A 10,286-nucleotide genomic window follows, 5' to 3' on the forward strand; every position below is an offset into this window, starting at 1 on the left:
TGTCCGTTTTGTTATGAAGTTTCACTTATTTAATCATATGCACTCATTGTTTGTCTGAATATATCGCCGCAAATTTCTCTACGTTAATATTTATACATTGTGCATACACGTGATATCTAAAAACTCTGTTCAAGTTGCAGCGACTCTTCATTTTTATTCATCCAACCTAAACTGCGCCTGTCATTCTCCCCCTTGCTCAAGGGGCTTGAAAAAAATGTATCAGCAATGCGCCAGGACGCAGATACTCTGCGGAAACCAAAATCATCAATTGCGTCTCATATTGAATGAATAAAACACAGGAAATATGATTGGCATAATTTGTTTCCACGAAGCTAATTGGAATATTTAGTGAACCAATATTTCACGTATTTTTAAAACCCAGTGGATTTTGGAATATAGTATTTACAAATACAATGCAAAAACATGTTTAAAATAAAATCACATGTTCACTTCGTACTCCAGTCGAAATTAATTAGTGGTGAACAAATTCTGAATATGTACAGTATGGCGTAGTTTCCATGGTTTACAGCGGGTCATTGTTTGAAAAAAATCATTTGGGCCTAAATCTTACGTGTGTTCCCTCTTTTCCAAAACAATCATCATTGTATTTTAAAATCGTTTATTTCCTACAATACTTAAAACAACAGTAACAACGGCAACAACTCCAAATTAACCAGTGATTGACAACATTAATCTACCCATCCAATCTATTCCACTTGTTTTCATTAGGGTTTAAATTGTTGTTACGAGTGTTTATATTTCATAAATAAACGATATATAATCATAAATAACGATAACAAGGATATTTATTTTATTATTATACAATTTATTATTGTTACATTTCATAATAAATTGTATATACTGTATTTTTTGAACGACCTTTAAATTGATTTTTATTTTAATAAAAAAATATGTAAACAAATTGGGAGCGGCTTCAATGGGTGCGTTATTGGGAGTTTCTTTTTTGTGGTATTTATGTAATGACTTGGTACATCAGACGTGAAGCAAAGATAAATAATCCGCTGTTCATGTGCTTTTTCTTGGGGGGTTTTGGTTGAGTAATCTCAGTAGGCTACACAAATCGACATGACGTATGAGCATGATTTAAAATAGCCAAGTTCACATTTGTGTCATCGTTGCGCAGGCGTGAAGAATACATAACCGTCCGCTAAAGATACCACATTGATAGCAAGCCACATTTTTTTTACATCATGCAGCGTTATTCATCTGTGCTGTTGACACAATTAAAATAAAGAAATATATTAATAGGTATTTTACAGTTTAATCCTCACCAGGATTGCCGACGTCCTGGAGTATATACTCGCAAAAATTACGTATTCATGAGATACCGTGGGGTTTAGATTGTCATTCACAAAAAACAAAACGGATTTGTTTTAGATTATTAGTAAACAGCAAACGAATTCAGGCGAGTTTAACAATTCGGAGCAGGGTGAAAATGCTGTTATTTATGCAAACAATATTTTACAATATTGTAAAATATGGTTTATGTCATACGAATATGATGGATTGGATGAACGAATGAAATTAGACGTATCAGAATAGAATAGAATAGAATAGAACAGATTTAGGCGTTCTCTCGATGCTGTGTGCGTAAGATGTCATTATTTGCCGAAAGTTAATTTCTTCACATTAGCACCACAGTGACAAACATAGAAAGGCCTGCTATTAAATAATAAATATAAAAAATATTTCAATTTGAAGTAATGAGGCGAAGTAGTGGAGCTCTCACGGACATATTGAGCTCCTCCCCACACTTAGCAACCCGACACGTAGCAACGGCTGGGCCAATAGGCGTCCTCGTAGTGGGTCCGCCGACTGTGGTTTCTTAGCAACAGTGTAAAAAATGCGCTGACGTCCATTCTCTGCTCGATATTATTATGGTCTGTCGGGAATTCAGAGTGGCAGAGGGACCGGAGGAAAAAAAATAAAAAGGTCTGCCTCGCTAACGCTAGCAAGCTAACGGTAGGTTGCACTGGAGTCAACATGGAGCTGTCTGCCGTCGGGGAGAGGGTGTTCGCCGCCGAGTCTATCATCAAACGCAGGATAAGGAAGGTAAGCACTCCCCTTTCTCACTAATTGTGATTTTTTTTAAATATGTTTTTTTAAAAGCTGTTTTGTAATACTGCTGTTTCCATGCAAGCTAAGTCACGCCTGTTGTATTTCTGACGGCGTGCAGGGTCGTCTCGAGTATCTTGTGAAATGGAAGGGCTGGTCTCCTAAGTAAGTCTCGCTATATTCTGTTTGTGAGGCGCATGTTGCGTCATTGTTGCTGTAGCTGTCGTTAGCTCTCCACGGCTAGCACGATTAAAGCTCGATGAGGGAAGCGGAGCTCGCGGGGCTAACGCGAAGATCAAATCCACCACGCCGTGTCTGCCCGATCCTTCGCTTCCTCTATCCAAAATGAACCGTCGTTTTGTGTTGTTAAATTCGTCTTAACAGATACAGCACATGGGAACCTGAAGAAAATATTTTGGACTCCCGTCTGTTTGTGGCTTTCGAGCAGAGGTACGTTTGACGTTACGTGGTAGGATCATATCATGTCGTCATGTGCTCGTTGATCGACTGACACTTCAAAGTAGCGTCTCGGGTTCCGAACAGGGAGCGAGAGAGGGAACTCTTCGGGCCTAAGAAAAGAGGACCAAAACCCAAGACCTTTCTTCTCAAGGTAAGGATTGTAAACGTGTTTTGCTGTGCTACGCTAATGAGCCGTCGTCACCTTAACTGCATTTGCTTCGGAATTCGCAGGATCGTAATTATGCATATTCAAATTAGTGGCTTCTCGGAGAAGGCAGTGCTTTCCAACCTTTATCAACCCAGGCCACATATTTTTCAAAGAGAAAAATTGTCTCTTCATGTCGCTGGCATAGATAGAGGAACAAACATGCATTATTCATGAATATAAATAAATAATTTCCAAACCAATTCGGTGAAAGTGTGTAGTATTGGGCATGACGAGGGAACACTGCTATTTAATTCTGCTAGAGCTTGGTAATAACCATGGTTTCAACATCTTCATTTTTTTTAAAGGCCTAGGGTCAATTGTTTTAGTGTCATACACCACAAGAATTTTTTTAAAATTAAAAAGTAGCTAATTGTCCTCAAGTTTATCTTGATGTAAATGACAGCATGTGTCCATGACAAGAGTGTTGTTAAATAGGGTCAGTGGAAGTTCAGAGGTGAATACAAGGTCCAGGAAGGAACGTGGTCCTGTAATTGTCCATTTTACAGCAGTGTCACCCGTTAATTACATTGTTAAAGTTTGGCTTCTCTGTTCAGCAGATGAAGTCTTTTCAAGATGCCTTTTTGTTAACGTTACTCCACTGTAACAAAACATTTTGGGGGAAATTACATTTACATTCACAAAATAGTAAGATTTGAAATTATCCACAAATGTAAGAAACAGTGAATAAACTCTATCCATAAACATTTAAGAATATGTGTGTGTGAATCCCCTCTAATTTGTGTCATTTTCAAACAGGCCCAAGCCACCAAGTCTTATGAGTTTAGAAATGAGGCAATGCGAGGGATGCGCTTCAGCTACCCTTCACCAGAACCCGTTGTCACCCTCAGGGCCAGAGAAGGCCTGAGAGCTGTGGTTCCCACACTTTTCCCACCCAGCACTGTTAACCGAGGAGAAAGCGTATTTGTTAGACCACCAGATGTGGCCCATGAGCAACAAGGAAATTCTGAAAGGCTGTTGCATATACCCAAAAAAAGAGGGCCAAAGCCAAAACTCCGTTTCCAGGACAGCGTCTCTGCAGCCTTCGAGCCAGATGAGAGGAGAAGCGATGAGTTGGTCAGCCATAGACCTCAAAAACTGTTGAAGCTGCAGAGTGGCGAAGACGTTAGACTGCTCAAAGTTCCCCATCACAGATACCCCGAGAACCACAGTCATGGCCATAAACGCCATCGCCGCCACCATCATCATCACCACCAGCAGCAGCACCGCCACCACCATCATTTACAAAACCAGCCAATGACAGCTGGGGGATCCTATCAGCGCCTTTACACTGACAGCACCCTGTCCTCGCACAGGAACGCAGACAGGACTACAAACAGCTCAGGCCACGCCAAGCATCAGATTGGCTCCACCCAACTCCCGCCCATGGAAAAGCCTTACTTTTTGGACAAACCATCCCCAACCCGACTGGACGTCGATTTGGACGAGGTGACGTGGCGGCCGTCTCTGTGCAATGTGGAAAAGCTCCTGGTGACTGATGTGACCGCCAACTTTCTGACTGTCACCATCAAGGAGAGCAGCACTTCAAACGGCTTCTTTAAAGACAAGAGATGAAGTGGCCACATCACACCCCCCAATGGCATGTAAAAGAAAAGGCCATTAAAAAGAGAACACGTGTACATAAACAGCTGGTTAAACTGACCAAAATGAAATGAAGTCCACTTCCTGTTATGCACTGGTTACATGCATGTATCTTTATAAAATGTGTACATTTATTTGACTAATAACCTACAATTTATCCCCCCCCCCCCCCCCCCCAACACATGCACCGTGCTGGGAGATATTGAGAGTTGTTCCTTGTTAAATCCAATCTTTGGGTTAAAATATTTGGCTCTAATTTCGAAGGATCAGACGAAGGTTTCAATTCAATTTATTGAGTTCTTTTGAAACTTTTAATAAGCACTTTGTGTTAAAGTATTATGTTTGTGTTAATGTTAAGTCCAATTTTGTCCCAATTGTTCAACATTTCAAAATGTAAAAAAAAATACATTAACAGCATATTTTATTATTGTAATAAAAAGCAGCAACCTTTGAAATGGTAAGAAAACATTTGGTGTCTTTGTTTTAAATAAATGTTTTTAAAAAATCTGTGTCCTTTAAAATGCAAAACGTAACAACAAAAGGCGATGTAATGCAATCTTGTTACATCTCATGGTCGCTTTCTGAAATATGAAAAGACAATTGTTTAAAAAAAATGCATCTAGTTATTCTGTGAATGAGAATTTCTTTCTTCCACTACAATAGAGGACCACGTAGGACGTACCAAAAAAAAAAAACAATTCCGAGGGCCCATTTTTCTGTCACCAGCGCCGCGACTTCAAGTGCTCTATTATTTTAAATCTAAAAATATGAATTGATCAACTTGGCTAATTGTCATTACCTATGGCGTAATTTACGACATAAGTAAACAAATTGAGCGGACAAAAGCGCATTTTCCCCGTACACGGGCCGTTCTTTGCAAAAGTAATTTCAGCACGCTTACACGCCCTTACACACCTTGCTCAACGGTTGTTCGAACAATATATATATATATATATATATATATATAATGATCATTATACAACAAAGAATTCATTAAGACTAATTCGTACGAAATACAGGAAATAAAACATTTCAAAACAAAATTATACTACCGCATTACTGCAGCATTAATTTTTTTGAATTATTCAATCGTGATTGTTATATTTTTTTATTCACTCATTCAACACACCATGTTATGATATAGGACACTAACTGGAAATACATATTTTCTAAGAAACGAACATGCATTATTAGACAGCCAAGACCCATTATATATTCACTATCCATTCGCTTGTATTTATTGACGGATCCGTTTGAAGACGTCTTTCCATTTCGTTTTACCGAGGCGGCGCCGCTTTTTCTCTGCGGAGACAAGACAATTCAAAAATCAACAATTCATCCAGTTCAGTGAAAATTGAATTTATGACGGTTTTTTTTTTCCATTAGCAAGTCATTCCCTCTCGTGATTTATTACTGCCGGTCTCAGACAGTCAACTTGCTTTCGGCAGAAATGTATTTATTTTTCTGGGAGAAAGAAAGAGTCAAAATGATAAAAAAATATATATAAATTTTAAATAGTTCACCATTATTTTGTGTATGAGCCACCACCAGCCTTGTGGCTAACGTTTCTTATTGGGGGAATTAAGTGATTAACGGAATTCCAGCTAACGCTATAAAATATATAACATAAAAATAAAATAAATGAAAAATGAGCATTCATTTTCTATTGTAAACATCTTTGAGAAGTGGCGATTCTGAAGGAAGGAAGAAAAATTATCGTATCATATTTCCTTATAAACCACCTTTTGGGGGCGCTTTATTCCTATAGGAGAGACACACTTAGATTTTGTTATGTTAGTTGAATTTAGATCGATGTCTGCACTGTTTGATTGCACTTTTGTCAATGTTTTTTTTTAAATATATATACGGTGCTGTTTGTGTTAAATATGACACAGAGGTGCAGACTTCTGGCGACCTTTATGTTCATGCATCGTCAGACAGGGGATCCATAGTTCCTGTCACAGCGTGGGTAGCAGTGAGGGTTGAGCCAGTGCTCCATGTTGGTCTCCTGCGCTCTCTGGTCCAGAGCCTGCATGTGAAGCATGTGCTCCTGATGTTGACAGATTGACAAATGGTGGTGCAGGTGCATGGCAAAAACAAATGAAGCAAATGAATTATTACAAGAGGAAATGAATGAGCAGCATTTATATGTGGCGTATAACAGCAGCAATGATACTAATGCATAAATGATAAAACAAGCAGGAAGTCACGATGAAACAAAAACCTGTGAAATTATCTGGTGGTGACAACTCAGATTAAAACTAAAAATTAATCAAGCCCAAAAACATGTTTGAACTTGCTCCCAAACTTTGATTGCTGGTTGTACAAATTAAAGCACACAATTAGGATGACGTCAGATAAATAGGTTGCCTTCATTTTCAGGAGGCCATTTTCCAATGCCTTAGCTCTATTAAACAGAGTGAATATTTTTCATGCACCGAAGACAAAAAATAAAGGTAGAAAAAACAGAGTGAGCAGAAAATGAAAGGTGAGCTCCTGGGTACATTATCTCCAGAGGAACGCTCGGGATTTCAAGCACCAATTGCTGCAAGGGATTTTCTTCCAGATCCACAATTACTATTGGCTACTGACAATTTAGTCATGGAATTCAAGTATTTTTAAGTCCCTGAAAATAGCAGAATTTGGAGGTTAAAAACAAAACACTTTCCTGAAACTTCTGAAATAAAAGCCGGTTTATGCACTCGAATCACATCGTGAATTATTTCATTTGATGACATCTTGATGGTTTCATTCAAAGTTGCTGGTGTAAAAGGAAAAATCACGGCTCCATCATTGTTCATAATTTTGTAACTCAATTAAATGCATAACTGTGTTTTTATTCCATTTAAATCATAGACTTTCAAAAAAAATATGCATATTTGTCCATATCTTGGAAATGTATGATGTGCTTCTAAGGATTTTGGGGAGGATATTGGAAGAGAATGTCAGTTTGGTTGAATAATATCAGTTTATGTGCGCTGAATGACCCTCACCCTCATGGGTTCATCGGGGTGGCCCGCCGTCCTTGGCCTCTCCTGTCTCTTGCTGCGCAGAAGCTGCTTAGCAAAGCTTTCTTTGATGATGGGGTTGGCATCTGAGAAGACGCACAATCAAATAAAATGTTTACTCCTGTATGGTTTTATAATAGACACACACACTGGTGCGCGCGCGCGCACGCACGCACGCACGCACGCACGCACGCAACCACGGGCGCACAATATTCTAAACCTTTTTGCAAACGCAAGAATGTGGTACTCTTTTTTATTTTTTATAGGCCATGAAAAAAAAAGTTATTTTAGGCAATACTGTTTGCGGTTTTTTTTTTTTTGCAATCCTCAGCATCGGTCCCAAAGGAGCCTCCGTTTCTAGCTAACATAACACATCATTGACGCTTTCCCCTACAATACTCCCCCTCTCACTAACCAGTCTTCTTTGGGGAAGCAGCTATTTGCTGTAGGGTAACAAAGTGCTCATTCATCCTCCTCCTCACTCCCCAGGGAGTCAGGCCCGCGCAGCACCATCCGGCTGGGCGGACTCGTTTTTCTCCCAGTGGCTGTGAAAATGAGCGCAGCTCTCTGTGTCAACACACAGTCAGATCTGGCGCTGCTGCTCTCACAGCAACGTGGCAAAACGTTAACTACCTGTGAAGTCAAATATCTGCAGATATTTGCTTTTCGTCAAAATAACAAACACAGACCGTGCGTGCCCGTTATGCTAGTAATTTACACGAATTAGATTTGTATTGCAGTGCAAATTACAATAAGGCAGAGTTTCAAAGATAGGAATACAACAAATGTGAAAAATAAAGACCCTATGCAACAAAATTAAGAGATGATTTTAACATTTCTTTGAATATCCTGTGTGGCGGATTAAAATAATCACATGGGATACAGATATATACCACCATGTGCATTTACGTAAATGCACAAAAGTACTGCAAATTCCGTCTACGAAGATGTGAGCCTTCGAGTCATTTTTTTCCTGCTCGTTCCTACCTGTGGAGATGGTCAAAACCAAGCAAAGCAGGAACACCAACAGCTTCTTCATCTTCAATACCTTTTTTCAGCCCAAACTTTTCTGCTCTGTGGTCTGGACTTCAAGTCCAAAAGGAGTGAAGGGGGAAAATCTCCTCCTCCTCCTCGGTCGTGCCACCCACAAAACATATATATATAATCACTCATATAACATATGTTAGCGCTATTATGATTCAATAACGTTGTTAATTTTTTATTTTTTATTAATATGAGTCATATCTCCCTATACGATTCAAATAATGCACTTTACTGTACTGCATTGCGAATGACAGTAGATGAGTTGTAAACAAGATGGACTGTACTGTCGTGTAATTTGACTGTGGTCCTTTTCCCACTAGATGGCAGTGTAGACATCCAGCCAGCCAAACTGTACTTCACGTATAAACGCCTGTATTGACGTAATATTTCCCATTTACAAGGCTTTGTTGAAAATCTTTGAGGTGCAAAATGGTATTTGGAACGCATCAAAATTCTATTCTTCCCATTTCGATTGAACTGATTGCGCAACTGTGGGTTCTGTTGCTATGTTTATGATACGATGATGTAATGCCTTCATTGTTGTCAAAGATGCGCACAGTCACTGATGCAACTTGGTCGCTTTTTACTGAACAAAAAAAGAAGGCAACAGAACATATTTCTACATGGGCTGCTGTCAGCCACAATTTACGCCTATACGCTCCACTCAGGCGCTGAGTCTCAGTCCCGCCTTTCCAACCTCCGCGTTCCCTTTTTCTGACGTCAGTCCCCACTCAACTGGCCCCGCCTTTACACTCTGAATAATAAACAGACATAAAACCACTTTTGTGTTTGTGGAAATGTTTGTGTTTTTTAATTTATAAGACACGGACAGCCAATCTTCGAGACACCCTACAGTTTAACCACCTCCTCTTATGTGGATGGGTCTATGTGTGAAGTTAACGGCGGGTTAACACTGTTAACAGCATAGACATAATTGTTAATGCTCTAGTTCATATTTCTCCATGTCGCTATAGCCTAAAGGGGCATCTATGAATGCTAACTTGCTTTCATCCCATGATGTTACCCGTCAGGACATTGACTGAAACCGATCTTAATATTTTCTTTACATGGTGCCCTTATATCACAGATGTCAAACTGAAGGCCCGGGGGCCAGATACGGCCCACCACATCATTTTAAATTCGTGTGTCATTACTAGAATGGCAAATTGTCTTCACTTCGTAAGACTGTATAGGTGTATTCCATTTGTGTGTTTATCATACCAGAAGGCCAATTGAATACATTCTTTAATTGAATTAATGTATCTTGTGGAAGGTAAACAAAACACCCAAGATGTTTATTGCTACATTAGTGAGCATCTATGGAAAGCTATCATTTATTGGATATCACAGAAAGGCATCTTCAGGTCAATGTAGTACACTCTTTGTACCATCTATCCCTCCGTCATCTGAACACCAACCACTAAGCCATTCAGCAGAATTTGAATTTGTAGGTACATATTTTTCCTCCTAGATACGGCACGTGGCCTGTTACATATTAATAGTAAAGTTCTGTGAAGCACTCATGCCACTATAGGGCATATAGGCAAGGGCCACACATTAGCAACAAGTCAAGTGCAAATAATTGACCAATGAGGGGAAATGAGAGGACTTTGAAAAGGATACTTTACTTATTCAGCCATTTTCGGCAGTAAAACGAATAATACGTATTATAATTAATTCATTAGTTAATAACTTCATTGTTTGTTCTATACATTTAAAAACGTATATTTATAAGTCACACACATGTATACCGTCTAATGTGGGAATCGAACTCATGGTACTTGTGCACAAGACAGGCGAGTGTACCACTAAGCCATCAGCCATCGCCATTAAAAAAAGCGTATTTTGTAGGGTTGGGAAGATCCACCGATATGCATCGGAAAATCGATATG

The 10,286-nt window shown here is 39.3% G+C and overlaps 2 protein-coding genes across 2 annotated transcripts; one reads left to right on the plus strand and one right to left on the minus strand.

Annotated features, from left to right (window-relative positions):
* Positions 1-1,950: 1,950 nt before the first annotated feature.
* On the plus strand, positions 1,951-4,832 carry cbx8b (chromobox homolog 8b). Its single transcript, XM_085913118.1, has 5 exons — positions 1,951-2,073; positions 2,198-2,241; positions 2,461-2,526; positions 2,620-2,686; positions 3,500-4,832. Exons 1-5 carry the CDS (start codon positions 2,005-2,007, stop codon positions 4,313-4,315), a joined length of 1,062 nt encoding a protein of 353 aa, XP_085769244.1. The 5' UTR covers positions 1,951-2,004; the 3' UTR covers positions 4,316-4,832.
* A 642-nt stretch (positions 4,833-5,474) lies between these two features.
* c5h17orf67 (chromosome 5 C17orf67 homolog) lies at positions 5,475-8,443 on the minus strand. The gene is made up of 4 exons (XM_085912905.1): positions 8,338-8,443; positions 7,336-7,436; positions 6,258-6,392; positions 5,475-5,644 (listed from the first exon to the last, which is right to left on the minus strand). Exons 1-3 carry the CDS (start codon positions 8,387-8,389, stop codon positions 6,276-6,278), a joined length of 270 nt encoding a protein of 89 aa, XP_085769031.1. The 5' UTR covers positions 8,390-8,443; the 3' UTR covers positions 5,475-5,644; positions 6,258-6,275.
* Between the last annotated feature and the right edge of the window lie 1,843 nt (positions 8,444-10,286).

This window comes from Syngnathus leptorhynchus, chromosome 5 (assembly GCF_054491065.1).
Source record: "Syngnathus leptorhynchus isolate UIUO chromosome 5, UIUO_Slep, whole genome shotgun sequence".
Taxonomy (NCBI): domain Eukaryota; kingdom Metazoa; phylum Chordata; class Actinopteri; order Syngnathiformes; family Syngnathidae; genus Syngnathus; species Syngnathus leptorhynchus.